The sequence below is a fragment of the Haliotis asinina genome, unplaced genomic scaffold (genome assembly GCF_037392515.1).
Source record: "Haliotis asinina isolate JCU_RB_2024 unplaced genomic scaffold, JCU_Hal_asi_v2 scaffold_19, whole genome shotgun sequence".
Lineage (NCBI taxonomy): Eukaryota > Metazoa > Mollusca > Gastropoda > Lepetellida > Haliotidae > Haliotis > Haliotis asinina.
In genome coordinates, this window is record NW_027133891.1 from 552,306 (window position 1) to 576,418 (window position 24,113).

A 24,113-nucleotide genomic window follows, 5' to 3' on the forward strand; every position below is an offset into this window, starting at 1 on the left:
TATTAAGGGTAAAGCTGCGCTATGTGAGCTACTGAGGTCAATGAAACCGCTCGGCAATCTATCTTATGAGCTGTATTTTAAAATATTCGATGCGAAGATAAAACCTATTTGTGTGTACGGCGCAGAATTGTGGGGCTACCAGAAGTTTCATGTTTTAGAACGAATACAAACAACAGCCTGCAAAAGATGCTTGAGAGTTCCAAATAATACACCAAATGCAATGGATACTGGTGATTGTGGCAGATTCCCAGTCCATGTAGAAACGTTTACAAGATGCATTAGATATTGGTTATCACTACTCCACATGTCAGATAATAGACTTCCCAAAAAGCTTACAATATGTTATTTTGTTTAGATATACAGAAAAGACTTCGCTGGGTGTCATTTATTAGAGAATCACTATTCAAGCTGGGTCTTGGATATGTATGGATATATCAAGAGGTTGGCCATTGCCCCTTGTTTTTGAATATGATAAAGATGAGGCTTAAAGATGTTTCCATACAAGAGTGGCATTCAGTTTTAACCGATAGTCCTAGATACGACAATTATTCTTTGTATAAAAACAATATGTTCCCAGAAAAATATGTTACAAATTTTCAACTTTCAGCAATGAGGCGATACTTAGCTTTACTAAGAACTGGAGGCGCCCAATTACAGGTAGATATAGGATGTAGAAATAATATACCCTAAGGAGGATAGGATTTGTAAACTTTGCAACTTAAATGAAAAAGAAGATGAATTCCATGTTATTTTAAAATGCACACTGTATAATGAAATTAGACAACAAATTATTCCTCAGAAATACATCAAGAATTGTAATTTTGTAATGTTTTGTACACTTATGTCTGATTTTTAAAGTGAAACTGTGTGGAACGTATGTAAATTTTGTAAACACACCATTTCTATTAAATAGGAAAAGATTAAAGACCACATGTAAACTATATATGCCAAATGTGTTATATTTCCATTACTAATGTATATATGTATGACAGTATGTTTATTTGTATATGGGCCTGTGGCCTTGAATACAATAAACTGAATTTACTGTTTTGGTTTGGTTTGGTTGTTTTGCTTTTTTTTTTTCTTTTTTTTTTTTCTTCTTTTTTTTTTTTTTTTAAATTTTAGTTAATTTTACTGGCCATGTGTGAATATATGCCATTTTTCTCTCAATATTCATCCACTTCACGTGGGGTTCTTCAGCTAGGTTGAAATCTGTTAATTGTGTACAGAGTCATTTCATACCAAATGAAAAAAAATATGTCACAATAGCTGTTGCGTCTGACTATTTACGAATCAAACATCTATCTCATAATTAATTTATCAGTACGGTAGGAAGTTTACTGGACTTTTGCACACCACGATTTACCTTGTTGTTAAGACGGGCCAATACTATTTCAAAGACAGCTATGATGTTGTTATCTGATTCAGATGGCTGAGGCTATGGTCAGATATGTTGTGTTTTAATGTTTAGGTAGCAGAGACCATCATGACACGTGATCTTGTTATCTGTTTCAGATGACCGGGACTGTCATCACGTATGTCGTTATTGTGGTGCAGTTATCGCCCTACCCGACTGGGTCTGCATTTCCAAATGGAACCACAACTTGTACTTGTTAGTGCAATCTGGACTCTCTGGTTCTGAACCTGATCTTTCATGAAAAGATCCCTGGTTTAAAAGCTACAGCAACGTTGTACGTAATTCATATCTTAATTCTATACACACATTGTTGATATGTCGCAGCACCTATGATTTAAACCCACGTTTAGACGTTTTTTAACATGTTTTAATATTTTGACTTTTTACATTCATGTTTTTGTATGATCGTTTTTCCTGATTTTCATATCATAGTTAGGTCTGTGTGGATATGTTGACCTTTCATCTTCAAATCATGATAATTTCAACACAATATTCTTTCCACACTAAATATTTCTTACTCCTCGATAACTTGGACCTGATGTAATAACCGATCATATGGCTTCCTCTAGTGACAACTACTGCAAGATTAGTATCAGATGTCCTCCGATGATATGCCCCTTCTAAAATCCATGAGTTTACTTGGTAGCAAGCTCGAAAGGTTCACAGGTATGTCAAAAGTCGATTTCTTTTGTTCATGGCCATCGGCTGATGGCCGAGGTGGTCTTTGCCTCTAGAGATACTGCATAAGCTTGATGTATTGAGACAAACACTTGATGTATTGGGTCAAAACCTTGATGTATGGGGACAAAACCTCGATGTATTCAGATATAACCTCGATGTATTGGGACAAAACCCTCATGTATTTTGATAAGACCTTGATGTATTGGGATAAAACCTTGATGTAATAGGGCAAAACCTTGATGTATCCGGACAAAATCCAATACATCAAATGAAACGAAATCGCTTAAAGTCAAATTCAACAGTCAATAAAGAGGATGTTCAGGGATGTTACTAGATGTTAAGCATATGCTCGTTATTGAACACTTATGTATTTCTTTAGACTTTTCCCTGTCCACTCTTGTTATTTTCGCAAGACCAAAGTACTTTGCCATGTTTGTTTTTGTGAATAAACTACAGTTTTGTCTGTTTGACCACTTAGTAAATGAAATCCCGGCTTGGATGAATTTATTTGTTGTTAATGGTAACATACTGATACTGTACATGTGAAGATATGATATGCTGTGATGTTCCCCTTGTATGTACATGATAAATATTGTCATGCTGCTGTTGTGCATATGTCACGGACGTCGGTAATATCGGATAATTTATGTCCATTAAACCTCTTGTCTGTAGGCGTTCATAAAAGGAAGCTGTTCTTCTAAAAAGCTGGTGTGACTTTTCTGGGTTCACAGATTGTAAAGCTTGAATATGATGAAATTGCATTAGCGGATGATTGTCAACGAAACATACTGAGTTCAAACAAAACACATTACTAAGTAATATATATGCGTAGTGAAAAATCTAACGCTCCCCCCAAAATCGTTCATGTCTGTATTAACGTAAAAAGCATTTGTGGTGATAATGTCAATGGTTGGAAACTTGTGTATGTCTCTCTAATGCACATTTCTCTCCGTATATGAGTTGTTTGTTCTCTTCAACCCATTGTCAGTGTCACGTGACACTTGGTCGAGCGTTGTACGACGGCATTGTGTCTTACTACAATTTTCGTAATGGTTCTTTTCTGTACATTCACAAGAGACCAACATAGTTCCCATTTTGGCCGATGTTAATGAAGTGGGTGGGTTTGGTTTTAACCCGCGTGTAGGAACGTACCAACAATATCACGGCGTTGGACACCAGAGATGGGCTTCACACATTGTACCCATGCTAGGAATCTAACCCTTGTCTTCAGCGTGACATGTTAAATAAATGTGGTGTCTCTTCTGTTAGACAGTTGAGTGGCTCTTGTAAATGTGACAGGTCGGATAGCCCCAGTTCCAAAACCAGGCACATGACCTGCAGTTTAGGTTTGTCGATGACGTAGGTGAAACAGATGTATCGCTAAAATAATGATGTTTCGGGGGTGTTTTCTACACCACTTTAATTTTCTGTTTTTAATTTAGTGGACAAACATGTTGACTGAATTTCGACTCCATTTCTGCCAATTTGTATCAACATTGTATTTCCGCGTTGCTGGATCTTTCCAAAACCCTAAATCTAACCTCGTTTGTTGCTACAAAAAATATATATGGTTTCGACTGTTCCCAGCTCTAATTACTCAAACGACGTGACTGACATTATTCAACTAATGATACTGTGTCTGCACTGCCTGTTTCGTGAACAAACAAAATCAACGTATCCCATCTACAATGCGTGTCACTGTGTATAAAGTGTAAAATGCTAATGCCTCTACTTTCAGATCATCAATTCAGGGACGGTCACTTTACGATCGTAACCGTTAAGATGTGCACCAAAATGTAAATATGAATTGTAGGTTCTTTATGTTTTTCTGAATTTAAGAAAAATGCCAATCGTTGCCACGAACACGGCGTCTTTGGCAACATAACAGCATGGTCCTTACTTTGTCGGAAGAGCGGAAGGTCGCGAGTTCGATCCCCGGTCGCATCATACTAAAAGACGTTAACACCATAACAATGTTATTTTAGTATTTGCTGGTCCCTTGCCTGGCGTCCGGCATTAATGGGTACAACAAGGATTAGTCGGTTTGGAATCAGTATAATGTGTCTGAGTGGGGTATTCTTGCGCACGATATATCAGTGAGCTTACTCTATAAAACCAGCTTCACTCTGGACAGTTGAACTGTGACACTAACACGCGCACGTCGTCATACGTGCGAAATGACGTTAAGCCCATTTTAACGCTCACATCCTGTCGTCTATGCCTTGCGTATGGTTTTGGCTCAGGGCTTCATCCATGACACGGCCCAGAATATGTAGAGCGCATTTGGAAAATGAAAATGTTTGAAGCCACATCCGCTCTCTGGCTCGTACAGGGGTCACTGACCGTGAACTAGCAATGAACCTTACCAACCTGATTGTGAAGGGACCGCTGTCTTAGTAACAGATAGTTATACAAATCTTTTTTTAAGATTTTGACCCCGTAGGCCCGTCAATTGTGTTCTTCACTATTATGACTAGGTATTCACGTACGATCATTGAGGAATCAGAAAGTATAATGGCGTCTGCTTTATCACTTTATTTTCAAACCGTTGAACAGTACACCTGAACAAATCAAAACCAAAATGCCCTGTCTAAAACTATGGTTTTCGTTTCATTAGAAAACAAACAAACAAAAAACAGGCTCACTCCATGAATTTTCTGTGTGTGCAAGATAAGTCCTCAAGAAGAACAAAACGTCGGAAAGTGGGAAAAAGCCAACGCAGATATATTTACTTGATGTGTATATTCGTGGCAGTGATAAAAACACTCCAAATACAGAGACACCTGTTTATTTTCCATATAAGTGATTTTCTTACCATCTTTCATTGATCAGGTAGTACTTCGTATTTGTGGAGAAAGCTTATATGAACAGCACCATCCTGCCACAGCCATTTCCGGACGAAGTATAAATTACGTACAACTACACAAAAGGGGCACGACTCTCTCTTTGAAAACACGTGTCAGGTATGATTTATCAGCGTGAATTTTGCATTTGGCTCACGATCACAGAAACGACAATCTAATAACGCTCTCTTCTCTCACATTCCAATGGCTTTTGGAACTATCCATGCAAAGTCGCATTGGTTCGCACTATTATGGTGTCAGGGCTTATGGGAAACTGCAGGATGACAATGACATAGGAAACGATAGTCCCTACCATCTGGAAAAGGAAATAAATAGTGACATGATATTTCAGAAGAAATCACATTATCCTCATTATGCGATCGAAGTCGCAATGATTTGGTAATAAATAATGAAAATTACCACTGACTGGATTAAGTGATCAGAGTTGGTGAAATGCATAATATGTCATATTTCTTATTTTCATCTTGCCAGTTACTGGATTGTCTGTTGAAGCCACGATTATTCGCAGCCTGTGGCCATACAGTTTGAAACCTGTGTACGAGACATAAAGCAAACACAAAACAGCCGAGAAAACAGAGAAACAGATAAATGATAAAACGTAGGCATGCTGCATTCAGCAATGATTATCATTGATGACGGGTTAACGAATTCAAGGCAGCTGAACCAATGATTGATATCATGAGCAATAAACATATTCACCAGTGTCATAAACCTGTCATTGAAGGACAGTAGAAGCACTAGACTATCACATACATGAACATAAAACTAGCATATAAAATTTATTATAATTAAAGAAGAGACTACAATATAAAAGACGGACTACAGATCACCAACGACTGAAGGTAGATCACCATATTAGGGACCATGGGACTTACAATACCTTTGCTACCTGCAGCCTAGGTGGATTTACACCATCCCTTCAGCCATTGGCGATAAAAGACAAATCTAGCCAGGAATTAAAAGCACACATATTCTTCGACTAAAACTGTGGCATGCTTAGATTTTCTTTAAATGTGTTGGGATTTACGCACCCTCACAATAATTTTACAATGCTTCAGCCCCCTTTCCAGGATACAGCCACTGACAATCTAAGTTACTAATTTAACCTAATAATAATAAAAGAGCATCTATTCAGTATTCAGCACAGTCGAGCTAGACTTGCTTCACCGTCATTCTCTCATCACACGGGATGCAGAACGGAGGATGTTCACCTTTCAGCAAATAGTTATGAGTTGATCTGGTGTGGCCAATACGACATCGTCGCACGATGACCTCTTCAAATGTGGACTGATAACCCAAGTGGGTATAACCAATGAAAAGGTTTTACTGCATGTAAAATTTTTAGACACATTTGAGTGTCCCACGTCTTTAGCATCAGATCATGAATGAAAGATCTAATTATAGTGGCATAATCCGTTGATGGAGTAAGAAGTGGTGTCACAGATTTGTTGAGTGTCGCCTTGACAGCAAGATCGGCCGTCCTATTCCCAGAGATGACTACGTGGCTGGGTACCCAAAGAAAGACGTATTGGCCAGTAGCAAGACCATTCAATAATTTCTATTAATAGTGCATGTTTACACGATGTTTAATCGCCTGAATCTGAATAGATTATATGATGTTTACATTTAGGGTGTCCTTGAATATATTTAAGAGCGGCTAACATGGCATTTCCTTCAACTGTAAAAACAGATCTGTCATCCGCTAATCTGGAAGATACTGTACTGGATCCAGTGACAATGACACAAGCTACTGCGCCAAAGTCCTGTAAACGAGGATTTGTAAATGCTATATTTCTTTTCAAATTGATCATATTCTTCTTTGTATTGTAATTCGTTAGTTTCTGATTTTTTAAATGTAGTAAATGTTATGTCGACTTATGACCTAACCAAATGCCAAGGAGTAGACGGGAAGGAGTATATTTTCCAGCTCAATGGAAGCAGAAATAAATGGTTTAAGCCTGTGCCCTAGAGGAGGAACAAGAGAAGACTTCTTGTTGTATAAATCCTCATAAAGGGGGTTGATGACACAGTTTTAGGCAGGATTAGATTCATTAAAATATAACTTGGTAATGTATTGTAAGACAATTTCTTTACGGCTTTGGAGAAGGAAATTCCTCTGACGTCCTTATATAAATGTGTCATCAGACATGGTTTAGGCAGGTGCTTCTGTAGCTGGTAGTTTATACTATCATCACCCGTTGCATCGTCATGATCTTGCTTAACAGCATAGGAAGCTCATGCAACGAAAAAACCTCATCATAGTCTTCATCATTATTTCATTCGAACTTTTGTCTTTTCTTGTTTCTGATAGCTCTGAAACTGAGGGGCATAATTTGCCGATGGTGAGTTTTTGGCAAGCGTTTCGCCAATCTTTAGTTTTGTCAGTCAATACATTATCACCATCTTTTTTGAAGATTCTTTTGTGAAGTCAGTTTTATGTTGAACAATATTCTTTGTGAGTTGACTTAGACAAAGATTGTTCGCCGGATACATATGAAGTCTGACTATAGGACTGTGACTTTAGAGAGCAACAGAAGATGTCAAGGTTTGAGTAGACTGTTGGGGTGTGACAAACTGAGCATTATTTCAGTGGTGTCTTGTCTACCGTCTCCATTACTAAAATCGTGGCCAGTTGTTGATTGAGTTGGGAAGCCGTTGGTCGTCATCATCATTGTCAAGTTGACATTTGTTCTGTCTTTTTTGTTTGTTTGTTTGCATGTGATTTTTTTCTTTCCTTCTTGAATGTTACTCTATAGGTAGTGTATAAGTTTCATCATCCCCACCACGGAGTATCGCAGGGACAATGCTAAGCACAAGCGGGTGTCCGACTTGCAGCACCAAGCATACTCGGATGATATACTCCAGCAGAAAGAACTAAAACATTAATTCTTCCACCAGATTGGCTCATGAAGCACCTCCTTCTTGACATAAGACTCTCGGCAAAGTTCATGATGCAAATCAAATGATGTAGCTTGAACTAAAGGTGCCACATTTTGTGCAATTACATAAAGTCAGTGCACAGGACCTGGCATGACCACCCAATTGATAGAACCGGGCCCATTCTACCACCCTTCTATGTAGGTGAAGTCAAGGCCAAAGTGATATTTTGGGCACAGGAATGCTATTCGGAAAGACAATGACTGTTTGACTTACCGTAAGTACGGTTCCCTTGCTGATGGTGAAGAATCCGAGAGCTGTGATTCCCACGTCGGAGGTGGAGACCCGAGAGAGGAACGTTTGGTACTGCATACACACATTTAGATGCATAGAGAGAGACATGTTTGTACCTAAACTATCCCCCAAAAAGAAACGCACAGGTGTTTCGTATTTTAAAAAAAAAACTATTAATTATCTATCGTGTTCAAACAACCGTAAAAAAATTGCAACAAAGGTGCTGATAACATGATTTTACACAACTGCACCAGATTTTACCTGAAAATGTTGATCTTGATAATATTTCTTACAAGGACCAGGAAGGCATCGCGACAACGCAACAGAAATCACCTTCCAGTTGAAAGTGTGCAGCAAAGAGCATTTACTTTCTGGCAATTAAAGTCCAGATTACTTTCGGAAAATGTCATTCGTTTTGAGGGAGTTTCAATACATCACGTCTTGACTCTGCGACACGGAACATCGCCATTGAGAGAATACATGTTGGAGATTAGAAATCGTCTGCTGCCAGGCGTCTGAATGTTAGTTTGAGCAAGATATCATGGTTTGCAGCTCGTTGCAACTAAAGAGGTATAACGAATAACCGTTCCCGTACAGGCAGACCTCGAGTTACCACTACACCCCAAGATCGGAACATTCGGGTACTATAGTTGCTTGGTCGTACTGAGAACACAGCAGCCTGCCTAGACTTCAGAGGATATCTGACTGTACAGAACCTTCTTCCAGACTGGTGTAAAATGTCAGTCATTAAAGTCTATTTGTGGACCAGTTATACATGTTTGAAAATACAACATCTTCGCAACAGATTTCTCGTCTATGCGTTTCTTGTTTTGATAGTATATTTAGCATTTAAACATAGCAACACTGGCGTATATGATAAGTTCGCTCTAAAGGTTCATTATGTTTTAATGTCTGGCCAGTTATTTATGGAGGCCGGACTGGGATACGACTAATACAGGAAGCTGTCAAAATCTCAGATTCAGATAGTCCCCAGTTATATGGTTTTTAAAGACCATCATTCTGGACACCTATGGTGGGTCTACGTATTTACATCAATATTTGAATGAGTGACCTTAATTTTATGCCGCATACAGCAATGTTCCAGCTATATGGCAGCGTTCTGAAATAACCGAGTCTGAAACAGACAGTTCAGTGATCAACAGCATGAGGATCGATCTGTGCAATTGGGAACCGATGAAATATGCCAACAAAGTCAGCGAGCATGATCACCTGATCCCGTCAGTCGACTCTTCCGACAAGCATACTCGCCCTTTCATGGCAAGCATGGGTTGCTGAAGGACTATTCTACCCCGGACCTTCGCGGGTCACGTCAATATGTAAAGTAATTTTATGTAAAATGTGAAATCGTGACTCACATAGATATTTGATAGATCAGACATGAAAAGCCTTCATTTTATAAGGTTCGACCAGAAGTAAAGTCGAACGCGCAAAACGTATTGTGGCACACACAACAGACAGAATACCGTTGGGCTTTTACTGACTCGTACAGGTGATCTGACATTTACATTATATAAAAGCGAGATGAAATCGGGAAAACCGCTGTACTTACTGCAGTGTTAATTAAGGTTCCAGCTATAGTAAGAATGGTGATGTAAATACATGCCCCCATTAAAAACTCTATTTCAAGGGGAAGCCCCACTCTTGCCAATTGTACTCTAAGCACTCCATAGAGGAACACGAATATATTCGGGAGAAGCAGACTGTAACAAAAGAAAGCTGGCCATGTCACAATCGAGTCCAGTACTTTTGTCAAAGACACTGTATGTTCATATTGCAGTCTTATGTCTTTGATTATGTCAATGGTGACGCAGTGACCAAGTTTTTTCAAGTCAGTCACGTTCCTCTTCAGCAGTTGAAACTCCTGCACAATGTGATATGAAGCAAGCAGGTAGAACATCAGTAGGGAGTACATACTGGTGATCGCAAACATGTTTAACAAGGCGTAGAGCAGTTTGACGATGTCCCAGATAAACATATCGGGGGTAAACGGGGCCATTCGACAAACTGTGATAGTGTCCATTTCATCTCCAGGCTTCAGACTTGACAAAGACATGTAGATATACGTAGAATATCCCACAGCAATGACCACAACAACCCCCAACATTATTTTGTAAAACTTGACCAATCTCCGCCCAACTGTTCCTTTAGCTTCATGCAACTTCTCAAGGAGCAAATCCCAGTTATTTCTCGCAGACGTAATGCCGACAACATTCAGTACCAAGGTGAATAAAATGGTGAGGCAGTAAGTAACCTTTACAATCTCCGTTCCTGTGCCTAATTTGTTCCATGATATGATGTAAAGTAGCCGTACAAAGTTGTACATGTGTAGGGATGTGATAAAACCGGAAAGAAACATCAACATGACTACAAGAAAATTGCGACTTTTCTTTGATTTCGCCTTCCACTGATACTTCCATGTATATATCCCAGTAAAATCAAACACCGTTCGAAACATGGCAAACACATCTCTCAGTGGAACTTCTTGTGTGCTAGCAATAGTTGTGGACTCCATTTTCCATCGACATACGACTGTACTGTATCTGTCACGGCACGTGCATGGAATATATATGACACGCATGTCATCCTGACATTCCTCTTATTTGTAGAATATAAATTATTAGAAAACATCTCAGGTGTACTAGATAATGACTGAAAGTCGATAGCCACACATTTGTGCTTGAGTATTCCAGCTCAGTTATTAGGCTCGGGTGTGTTTGCCTTTCCAGGAGAAAGTATGTATTACATAACAGTGTGTAATTCAATATTTACAACTTACTTTTACACTTCATTATAGTGTGTACACTGCGAGGACAACACTTAGGGTTAGGTTCGTTTAGACTGTTTATCAGCTCTTGATTGGGATTAATGATTCTGTTCTCAAGGTGATGAATTTGGCGAATCGTCATAATGAAATATAACGCTGTCGTCAAACACGGCACTTTCAGTACTCGCAAAGTTTACAAAATGCACTATTCCGCAAAAGAAGTGCTTGTTATTTCAAACGTACACAGGTCCGTCAGTTCTCATGGCCATTGGTAGTAGAGTAGTAGTACAAGAAATGGCCTCTCTTGTATTCAGCAGAAGCATTGTTCGAAATATGTCAGGTGGTGACTCCCTTCTAACATTGCATTGGACATGCATCTATTTCCTGTATTGTGCATGAATTGTACACGGAAAAACCGCAGGATTTTCGTTCACATTGTAAGTGGAATGCTCAGCATGTGTGTTGAAAGGTTAGTTTGAAAACCATTATAAGGAGTATGTAGTAAATACGAACCATGCATAATGTTTGGGAATGGGTGCGGCAGGGTAGATTGATAATTTGTGCGTTTGGTTTAAATGAAGGTGATGCGAAGTAAAAGTTAAACCATATTAAATGTAAAACAACGTTGATATACCTATGGCATCACGTTCAGTTAGTAAATTTCACGAAACGGCTTGCTCAGGCCTATGAACGTTTCGAGAACAGCTGGCAAGGAGCACTGTGGCCACATGCATTATGTTACCTCTTTTTGTTTGTTACTTTTTAACATTTTCGGTGTGTTTGCGTCAGTCATTGCGTCACCGTGGACGGAAATTATGTGCACATTGTGGTCAAATTAATTGTTCTGATTTATTTATTTATTTATTTATTTATTTATTTATTTATTTATTTATTTATTTATTTATTTATTTATTTATTTATTTATTTATTAATTATTTATTTATTTATTTATTTATTTGTTTATTTATTGCGATGGTACTCTTCTAGTGTACATCCTAAAGGTAATGAGCACCTGGAAGAAACGAGTGGGCGATTAGTATTATCTCTACCAATAACTTGGACGTGCTGTTTAAAATCACGGCGTTCATAAAAATGTTAGGTTCATCAAAGGCATTCGGCGTGACCACAGGTGATTTGATACTGAAGCTATGCATATTTGTGATTGGCAAATCTAGGTATTTAGGCTCAAAACATAAAATAATATCACATTTAGGAATGTGTCGCCAATTACGATGCATGCGGTTTTTAGAAAAAAGACACCTAACGGGATTGAGCGGACAGACTCGCAAATTGGTTCACACATAGAATTATACACCACTTGCACGGATCGATACTCATGCTACTGATCACTGGAATATCCGGGATTCCCTTACAGACTGTCAACATATGGCTTAAATATTGTTAATTCCGGGGTAAGCCCAAACGTAAAACCTAAATCAAGTTCGTTAAGAGGTAGCAAGGACAAATAACTCTAAATGAAAGGGAACAAATGTAGCACTTCCTGCATTTTGCGCTGCGCATTTATCAACGGAAGTCAATGCGATGCATCCTTGCAACCCCATTTATGAAAACAGAACAATTTTCTCTTCATCATCAGTTGCAACGTCAACAATATTTTGAATCATATTCTGTTGAGGAAAACCTTTCATAAATTACAATAATATTGCGAGTGCAGAACACTTTCAAACAGGACATTGTATATTCAACTCCGTCCTTGTAAAGAGTAAGTGCATGAAATATATCTCTGATGTCGCTGATGCCAAGTCACCATGTCCCAGTTCTTAGATATTGTTGGATTTGTTTTCTTCGTATAAGGCTCTTCAGTCTCCCTGAAGACGTTTTCCACCATATGATTATACTAAGTGAGTGGTAGTTATAGGCGCCGACTGTGTGTTGTTTCAAAATGCCAATCGCCATATTCGTAACCTTGAGAACTGAATAAAATACTCTAATTTACAGCAAGTGAACAGATAAAAGTATATTTAAGTGCTGTTTACACAGTACATCCATTCTAATGAAGAATATAAGTAACTTGTAAACACTAAGCGTAGCATTGATCCCTTCAATATTAACCTCCTACTGATTTGAATCTGGAAGGCAAACACACATGGACATGATCACAACTTACACACAAAGCTCTGGCTTTCTATTTCAGTCATTATCAAAAACACATTGACCAATACTTTTTGACGTTTTATTCATCCAAGATTGGACGCGTCTGGACTCCACATGTGTCATATACTCCATAAAGTGGTGCAGTTATAGTTAGTTAGCAAATGGATTCCACACCTGTAGTAAGCATGCGGGCCGTATCAGTGAGCGATGTGTTTGCCATGTTTCGAACTTTTTCTGATTTTACTGGGATTTATACGTGGAAGTATCAGTGGAAAGCATTGTCGAAGAAAAGACAAAAGTTGTTTGTAGTTCTGTTGATTTTTCATACCTGGTTTAACATAGCCCTACAGCTCTTCAACTTTGTACGGCTACTTTACGTCATATCATGGAACAATGTAGCCACAGGTACGGAGATTGTAAAGGTTACGTACTGCCTTACATTTTTATTCACTTTAGGACTGAATATCGTTTGCACTACGTCTTCTAGAAACAACTGGGACTTGCTCCTTCAGAAGTTACAAGACGTCAAAGGAACTGTTGGGCAGAGATTGGTCAACCTCTACAAAATCCTGCTTGGTTTTGCGTTGGTCATGGCTGTTGGACATTCGTCTTACGTCTGCATGTCACTGTCCAGGGTGAAGTCTGCAGATGACTTCGACATTCTCACAATATGTCGGATGTCCCCATTCACCCCAGACATGTTCACCTGGAACATCTTCACTCTGATGTACGTCTTCATGAACATGTTCCTGATTACCAGAGTGTTTTACCTACTAACGTTCTACTGTCTTGCTGCCTATCACATCGTACAGGAATTCACTCTTCTGAAACAGAAAGTGACTGACTTGCAACAGCCCAGACACCAAGCTACTCCAAGTATAATTAACGAACTGAGACAGCAGTATGACTACTCACTGTCTTTGACAAAAATGCTGGATTCTCTTCTCACCTGGCCAACATTCCTCGGTTACAGCATTATGCTGCCCACTGTATTTGTGTTCATATATGTACTACTCAGAGTACCATTGACGAAAGACGAGTTTCCCTCTGTGATAGAGGCTCTTGTAGTCACATGTATTTACATTGCCATTCCCACTGTAGCAGGGACCTACATCAACACTGCGGTAAGTATACACACGTATATTATATATGTCATCGCACATGGTAATGATACCTCTGTAAGCAGAGCACATATTATGACAATTATAATTATTATGATTATCATGTATTTCCTGCGGGCTCGAGGAACATAAACAAACTTCGAGGGTACATGAGCCCACGGACCCCTCGTGACCAGTGAACAACGTATTTATCTTACCGAACACTTGAATTTGAATTTTGAACTGTTTGAAGCACTGCTGAATGAGAGGCGAATCGCCATTTTGCAGAGTAAACAGGTAAACAGATTTAGAGTTATCTCCCTTCCATCGATTTTCAATCGCAAAACATCGATAATTTCCGTGCTTCATGCGTGATTCAATGTTATTCGAGACAAAGAAATAGTACCATGAAGCACCAGACGAGTTCGGAATTCCCAGCGGTGTACATTGAAAATAATACATCGCCTGTAAGCGGGGTACATTGAAAAAAATACATCGCCTGTAAGCGGGGTACATTGAAAATAATAGAATAGCGCTTAGCCAATCATAAACGACATTAATGTGTGAGGTAAGATAATACTCTTTGTTCATTGCCATGGACACCTTTACCTTAAAATACCCCTAACCTTCTTTCCAAACACAGGTGACCATACAATTTCACCAAATATGTCAGCGTCATGGTCATATTGAACACTTTTTTTCACCATAACTCAGCCATCTGTATCCACCACTGACTGAAAGTTGGTAATTTGGAAGTGAGACGTAAAGGTCAATATGTAGTTTCTATAACTTTGGTTTCTAGTTGATTCGATGTGAGTTCCGATTTGAAACCACTTAGTATAACCGTTTCGCTGCCTCGCCCTGACACAAACTCACGTTTATTGCCATAATGTGTAATAATAACACGTTTTTGTGACAACCGTGACTTATCGTGACTGAACCGTGGCAAATATTTTCACCGGGGAGCACTGTCAACTAAATCTCAAATAAAACGTCTTTCAAAGCAATCAGCAAATGAGCCGAATCAGCCCACCAGCAAAGAGTCATGAGGCAGTTGGATGGGAAGTGGCACTGGGAAATCTCCACTTTCATTATAGTGCATTAATCAGCACCAGGTAGTTGATGTTCCGCTGAATGTTTACAGATGAAAATATTACGTTTTTATTAGCTGGAGCTATTCCTCTTCGGAATAACGTTGTACTGTATTGTTAATCAAATATGAGATGACTATTGATTAAGTGTTCACATAATTCAATAACAGACACTGCTCAGAATTAGATCAACTTAGATATAAAAAGTTATAGCGATGATTAATACACTTTACCAGTGTCCATATATTCCCATCACAGGACTAAATCTGCATGTGCATATATCTTTCAGTCAAAAGGAACGGAAGATGCTCTTTATCAGATTGGAATAAACTGGAGTGATGGCAGGAGCTCCAGAGCTGTAAGTAATTATTATATTGAAGAATACTCACAGGCAAAAGTTATGGCTAATCTTGTCAATCAACCTTTGATTTGAAACATATACTACACATGCTAATATCGGAGAAGAAACTCCAAGTGGAGGGGAGGTTATCATCATAGAAAAGGCCTCCGACATCGGATCTGTAGGTGGGTGGTACGAATTCCCCGGAATTCCACGGAACTCGGAAATTTTATGGTCGATACATTTGCGCCCAACGTGGGAATGAGCATGTTAAAATCAAATTTGAGCAAAATACGCCTCAGTACCCAGATATGCGGTTCGGAGCATTTTGTGAACGGGGGACTATGTAGCAGGGCGCGGAGTCATCTCCCATATAACACCCTTACCTTGTAAGCTTGCTGGCGGCGTTATAACGTCATTGGTCATGTGGACAAGGTGTCCGTCTTCGGATAAGAAGGTCCGTAGTTCGAATCCTAACACTGTTATGGCCGTTACGTACAGAAAACGATACACTACAAAACAGGCTGTAGATCGCCAACAACTGGAGTTAGTTCACCATTATATGTACCAAACAGTATTACATGACTATGTCTCCACAATAGATATATAACATTCAATGCATTTAAATGTATGAATTCAGTACCAGACGTTCCTGTTGCGTGTCTCAACTTCCGATGTGGGAATCACAGCTCTTGGATTCTTTACCATCAGCAAGGGAACCGTACTTACGGTGAGCTAAACAGTCCTCAGCAGAAAAATATAAAAAACCCAAAACTGTTATAGATTCCAAGCACAGTATTGTCCTGTTACAATACACTATCACTCTGTTGTTTTCTGTCCGTGTGTGTTTTTCCTACAATACAGAGGTTGTTAACTAAAGCACATGGGGCAGACAAACAGTGGCATGTACTATCAGCAATTCCCAACGCTGTCGAGGTAACCATGTCCACCAGCAAGTGCTGTTTGGGTTGAAATGGTCATAGGTTCACTGCAGTTTGTGTTTTGTTTTGTGTGTTTTGTTTATTTATTTATTTATTTATTTATTTATTTATTTATTTATTTATTTATTTATTTATTTATTTATTTATTTATTTATTTATTTATTTATTTATTTATTATTTATTTATTTATTTATTTATTTATTTATTTATTTATTTATTTATTCGATCATGTGCCTGGTTTCCCATCTTCCCCAACACTTTTCAAGCTGCATGACAGTCACGTTCTGAGCGAACAATGTTTGACATTATGAAAATACGATCTATGATAGACATAAGGCCTTCAGGAATGGTGGGGTAGTCTACTGGTTAAATCTTTTGCTCCTCATGCCGAAAGTCCTGGTTCGATTCCTCAGATGGGTACAATGTGTGAACCCCATTTCTAGTATCCCCCGCCTTGATCCCCCAGGATATTGCAAAAAGCGACGTGAAACCAAACTTACTCACTCATAATACATTCATTCGAATTTTGTGTTATTTGTTCCGGTCCCCATGACAACTGTGAATGAGATAAATGTAGTAGTTATGGTACCACGACGAAACTAGACAGTCATTTGTACCTAACACGACCCCACTGAGGGAAAGTCATCTTTTGTTACATCATTGTCGGATGTATGCTCAGGTGAATCTCCAACACAACGCTATTTTTTCCTTTTCAGATGGTTGGCACTATCGTGTCCTATGTCATTGTCATCCTGCAGTTCCCTGCCGGCTCCTACCAAGTCCGATCCAATGCAACATTACATCCATAGTCACAAAAGTCATTGGACTATGAGAAAACTGAGCGTTAGTGGTTTGTACCTTTCGGGGTCGTTCATATTGTGATGGTAGTCAAGCTGTCAAATAGAAGTTCTGCTTGGGTTCTCATGTGATCCTACACTTTTCTTGATACCAGATATATCCGATATGATAGGTATTGCATGTGCCAGATTGTGGAAAAAGTTGTATTTGCCTCTTAGTAGCTTCACCATTTAGAATTTATGTTCTGTTGTACTCTGTTGTATGTTTCTATCAGTTGGTCATAACACTTTTGTTACAGCATATTTGTATGCATGACATTTGTGTCTAGAAAACAGTAATGGGCAATATAAGCCGATGATTTTGTTCGTGCAATTGTGTTGTTGTGACTATATTCCAGGTGATAGATATATATAGGCGAGCTAGCTATACCCTCTCATCTCACATTACATCTCAAGTTAGAAGCAAAACCAGCACGAAGTGCGACGATCATTACACCCTGGGAACTCTACGTCCTTAAAACTGATTTACTGTTGCAACCTGGTGAATCTTACAATCAGTGTCTTCATTGTTACGATCACTACCCTTGTTATATTGTAAGTTGTTCACTGGTTAGTAGGGGGACATGTACCCTCGATGTTTGTTTATGTTCAATGAGCCCTATGAATGCAGGAAACATAAACAAGCAGCCCTCAACCCACAGACCACGAGGGACCTGTGAACAACCTATTTATGCACACCTCAATGTTAATTCCGAACTGTTTGAAGCAAGGGACATTTCAGCCAGCCTGTGTAAATCACAAGATTCGAATTTTGCATCTTGCTGGGGGTTTTGTTCGTAGATATTGTCTTAGTTAAGTCGCCGCGGTGTAATTCCCTTTTTTAATATTCACAGACACTGCATTTCAACGTTTTGTCAATATGTATCTATTGGAATGCGAGGCAACTCTTTTCGCAGCCTTCACCTGATTTTGCAAACGGCACAATGAAAAAACAAGATCTCGAGTTATCTCCGTTCCATTGATTTGTATTAGCAAAATATTGCTGACTCAGTGTAAATCGAGATTAAGACGTACTACCATGAAGTACTGAGTGAGGTGCCATTGACAGCTGGGTACACTGCAATGTACATCATAAGTAAGTGGGGTACACTGAATATAACGTAAGAGCGCTTAGCCAGTCAGAGAATGGCACTCATGCGTGAGGTAAGGTAAATTACCTTGGACTCCCTTCACTGTTTCATGTTGCCGTGATGATGCCTATGTATTTATTTGTGAATTTCCCTATTCTGGATTTCTGTTGTTTACAGCACATTTCAATCGTTTGTTCATTTCTCAAATAGTTCATGTGTGGACTGATTCTCGGTTAACATTTTCACCTCAACTTGGGAATCGGAAATATGATTTTCCGTTCAGTGACACTCACCTGTGTGTGATATAGTGTGTCAAGTGTCAGATTAAGACTTGACACATGTGTTCATTCACGCTGCCATCAACGTTATACACATCCAAATATCTGAGAAAAAATAAGGAGGTACTTGAAGGACTTAAACGAGATGGGCACAAGGTTATCTTATGTGTAATTAGTACAGACAAATGTCCTTCCACTGAATACTGATATGTCCTGATCATTGGTTGCACAATCCAAGAAATGTTGGTCGCTGCGAATGATGATATATCTTTGTTTATACTAGTATTTTCTGGAAATATGTTTAAACTTGAAGTCCAAAATACATGTACAGTTCTTCCTTCTACTAAAACAGACGGTAGCTTTTCTACTGGTTTCAAAACAATATATTTTTTTCTGGATAGTTAGCATACTTGTATTCTGAGGGGAAAATGGGTTTGGGTGCCCGACCACCTTTTAATCTGTCAAAGTTAAGTGTCACACAACCTGTGTGCTTCATTCACCTCTGGGACAAAATCAGTTCTTGCACTGATCCATGGCCGTGGTGTTTCGCCACAGCAGAAGCTGTGAATCCATAACTGTTCCTTCCATCCCTATCCACAACGTTGCTCGAGAGGAGATACTTCACGATCTCCATATGACCTCCAGTACATGCATAATGAAGGATGTTGTTCCCAACGAAATCATGTAGCTTCAGATCACCACCCCTGTCAACAAGCAGATCAAACACGAGTTTGTGTCCTAGCTGTGCCGCCCACATGACAGGCGTCCTCAAGAACTTGTCGATGGAGTTGATATTGACAGGGGTCTGTGACAGGATACACTTCACTATATCTACATTTCCTCCGTAACATGCCGAGTGAAGGATGTTGTTACTGAAAGCATCTTTTAAAGTCAGATCAACTCCCTGGTTAACAAGAAACATGAACGCATCAACTCTTCCATACGATGCTGCCAACACCACTGGGGTCCTCTGGTACTCGTCCCTGCTGTTGATGCTGGCTTTGTGTTCTGAGATAATATACTTCATGATTTTCACATCTCCTCCAACACTTGCATAGTGAAGGATGTTATTACCGCCAGCATCTAATATTGATAAGTCAGCTCCTTTAGCAACAAACAATTCAAACATTTCACTGTTTCCTTCTTGTGCTGCGCACATGATTGCAGTCTTCCCGTTCTGTCCACGATGGTTTATGTCCTTATCGTCACTTGACAATATGTGCTTAAAAGCAGTCAGATTATTCTCTGCGTCATGGACGTTGTGTCCACCTTGGTCCTTGTCTGGGGATGGTGTCTGTGACTCTGTGGACAGAATGTACATTTAACAGCAAATTTACATCCAATACCTCGTGTCCACGGACTCACTTGTGAGCAGTCTTTAACCATGGCATTGGTACGATTTCACATGCACTCAAGCATCTGTTTCGTGAAGATGGGAATGGGAGTTTTAGTGGACGGTGGGTGTACTGATTGTGCACAGCTTTATGGTTACATCGTCACATCATATTTTTCTTGCTCTCTGTTGGCGTAATGTAATTTTCATTTAATCAATTCACTGTGCATATTCCACGACCTGTTGAGAACTAGTGATTTGGCCCTATTGATGAGAAATGTGAAATTGCGTTTGTCCTCACTTTGGCAGCGCACCAAATGCAGGAACGATTATTCATAAACAGATTTGAATTGTAATCGCACGCGCAACAAACTAGCCTGTGCCAGGGCTGTGTTGCTGACTGCCACCGCGGAGTATTCCTGTGCCACGTACTTCCGCTTTTAGTCATAATTTGTGAAGGTTGGATGCATGACATAGTCCTTTCCGCGAACACCTGTTTCACACACAAAGTTCCCTTTACACCCAACTGCTTTTGCTTCTGAGGATAGTTAATACTGGAGACGGTTTCACTAAGTTGGAATTACTCGTACCCTTTCTTGAATAAATATGTTATATTAAGGTTTTCCTTTGAATCGATGTTCTCTGTAAATCAACTGCACCAGCAATACCGACGTTAACATATGGTGCATTTCTTGTCTTGTTACTCGTGCTACAAACCTATACACACGCACTCACACGCATATTGACTTTGACGTTTAGTATATAGCTACTACAGGAGAGCAACACTCGCACTCACACGCATAATGACTTTGACTTTTAGTATATAGCTACTACAGGAGACCAACACATGATGACAAAGACCAAGGGAGGTATTCAGCCAAGTAGATAAAACGTTCGTTTATGCCCCCTCCCAAGTCTCAGACGGGTTGCCAACATCGGTACAATTCAACGTATGGATCCAGCTTTTGTCTTTTCCGCGCTGATATAGCGACTAATGTATACTAATGTTACTAGGAAACAAATAATGCATTACTCACCCATGATATACCTGCATGCACTGTCACTGGATCCTCTACCAGGGTATATACCTACCACAACAGCTTGGCTGACTAACATAGAGTTCAAACATTATACATGCATATGCGTACCTGGCTGCATGTGCATAGTAGTCTGGGTGTATTAAGAAAACGCTGATTGTGTATGGACAGTACTATACACTTTTTGAAAGCGCCCGTGCATTCAAAACATGTATGTACGGAAAACGGCCCATACATTATTCATACACATTGTGCTATTCTCTTCCATACATTTACTCTTCTCATTCTTGTAGCGATTGTTTACAGGCCTCTTTTATATGGCAGTACTGCTCCATGGTGTTAGGTAACAAATAAAGAGTGGGTATTTTATGCACACTGCGTGTGTGGAAGTTTAGTTTTATGACGTGTTAGCAATATTCGAGAACTACGGCGGGGGATACCAGAAATGAGTTTCAAATATTGCACCCATGTTGGGAATCGAACCTGGATCTCTGGCGTGAAAAGCGAACGCTGAAACCACTAGGATACCTCACCAGCACGAGAAACTGGTGCTGCTAACAGACCAAGACAGCCTTTCAGCAACGAATGTGATGACTGTTTTATGTCATTTTCAAAGGCAGTGTGCATAAAAAAATCCCATATGATTCTGGAAGATAACTGAAACATTGCTGACGATGTAGATTAGCAAAAAGATCACCGCAGGCAACACTGTGGGGTCTTCATTATAATATCAAAGCTTTTCTCTTTACATTTTTGTGACTCCCGCCTTAACATTTTACGCTCTGTCGGATACATAGTCACTCTGGCCTTAGACGCAACTGTAACACAAGCGCCTTGACAAAGGTTGTTCTAAGCAAGTGCACTTGAAGAACAAACTCTCTGTACTCTGATCATCTGACCCCGCAGCTCCGAAAGACTTATTGTATAATGTAAACAACAAAGCTTCATAGACTCAAACTAGTACTCGGAAGTCATTTTCTGTCTTTTCTTGATATGATGAAGCCTTGCTGCATCCGTCCGCACCATTTATTATACACATATATCTATCTGTTATTATATACATTCATACATTCATAAAAACACTAAAATACGCTACACACACACACACACACGTACACACACAGAGAGAGACACACAGACACACAGACACGTCTCTGTAGGAGCAAAATAGTCATTTGTGTCCGAGTTATATCCTTCAACAATCAAGACAAAATAATACAACTTTGCCAAGCAGGATCAGTAGAGTCGCTTCCCTTAGACTATAACTCGAGCAAGTAAACACGCTTCTTCAAACACAAAGGAACTTGAAGTGTCGTAAAACCTTCAGTTTTTAGACAGTGGGGGGTTCTGTCGAGCTCGTCGTTCAGTTTGTATCGATGATGTGAGCATCGAGCGCGATGCTTCGGTGATGCAATAACTGAATCAGTGAGTGAGTTTAGTTTTACGCCGCTCTTAACAATATTCCAGCGATATCACGGAAGGAGACACCAGATAATGGACGTGCACACATTGTAGCCATGTAGGCAATCGAACCCAGGTCTTTGGTGTGACGAGCGAACGCTTTAACCACCAGGGACCAGGGTACCCTCCCCCCACCTTGCTGCACTGCTTTCAACGTTACGATACATGAGTTTTGTAATGTTTGTAAACATTACGCAGAACTGCCAGAGGGGAAGACCCAGTACTGGTAGTAGTTTGTAGAGCTGGTGTACGTTTGCCGAATAGGATGGGATCACTCATCAGCAGTAGGGACCCCGTGATCGGTAGTTTAACTTTTGTAGCCCGAACTTAGATTAGTTTTGACGAAGGGGGTCTCCTCAAAGGTCCGATTGTCAGTAAATGTGTCAATTCTTCCGCTACCCGGGGAATCTAGTATCGGGTGGAAGGGGTGGAAGATCCTAGTCAGACAGTCGCAGTTTATCTGATCCAGCACCACCGGCTAGGTCCTTGTAGTATGCACCTCTGCCACTGATGTGCTTCTGGGATTGTTTGGAATTTTGTTTTGTCTTATTTGTTTGTTTGTTTGTCCCAGGTCGAAAAGTGTTTCTGCTCCGAAATGAACATCGTAAGTCGATATTCGTCGAAGTATACTGGGCCGAACAACTCTTCATGCCTCTGAATAACATCATTCATGTAAACTTTGTATCAGCATTGAATAACAACATTTATGTAAACTTTGTATCAGCATTGAATAACAACATTCATGTAAACATTGTATCAGCATTGAATAACAACATTCATGTAATCTTTGTATAAGCATTGAATAACAACATTCATGTAATCTTTGTATCAGCATTGAATAACAACATTCATGTAAACTCTGTATCAGCATTGAATAACAACATTCATGTAATCTTTGTATCAGCATTGAATAACAACATTCATGTAAACTTTGTATCAGCATTGAATAACAACATTTATGTAAACTTTGTGTCAGCATTGAATAACAACATTCATGTAAACTTTGCATCAGCATTGAATAACAACATTCACGTAAACTTTGCATCAGCATTGAATAACAACATTCATGTAAACTTTGCATCAGCATTGAATAACAACATTCATGTAAACTTTGCATCAGCATTGAATAACAACATTCATGTAAACTTTGTGTCAGCATTGAATAACAACATTTATGTAAACTTTGTATCAGCATTGAATAACAACATTCATGTAAACATTGTGTCAGCATTGAATAACAACATTCATGTAAACTTTGTATCAGCAGGGTTCCGACACAAAGTGATGGAGAAATATATGATCACATGGTAGAATGACCTACGTTTTTACCTATGTGTTTAATCTTCATTCAACGTCGAAGTACGTCTGTCTGTCTGCTCAATTAGAACAGTACGAAAATACTTTTGTATCCTGTGTATTAATGTACATATTGAGGTAAAAGGTTAAATATTATCTGTCTTTGTTACTCGCCCTTTTGGGTTACTCCAGTATGGTATTTTACGACAATATTTACACTAGTGTAATGTCGCTTAATGTAAGACGGTTCCAAGTTGTGACGTCACAATACTAATG

General features: G+C 39.3%; 1 protein-coding gene across 1 annotated transcript; it reads right to left on the bottom strand.

The window, feature by feature from the left end:
* Window positions 1-19,206: 19,206 nt before the first annotated feature.
* Window positions 19,207-21,207, bottom strand: LOC137269945 (serine/threonine-protein phosphatase 6 regulatory ankyrin repeat subunit C-like). The gene is made up of 2 exons (XM_067803782.1): window positions 21,192-21,207; window positions 19,207-20,012 (listed from the first exon to the last, which is right to left on the bottom strand). The coding sequence occupies exons 1-2, from the start codon at window positions 21,205-21,207 to the stop codon at window positions 19,207-19,209; spliced, it is 822 nt and encodes a 273-aa protein (XP_067659883.1).
* Between the last annotated feature and the right edge of the window lie 2,906 nt (window positions 21,208-24,113).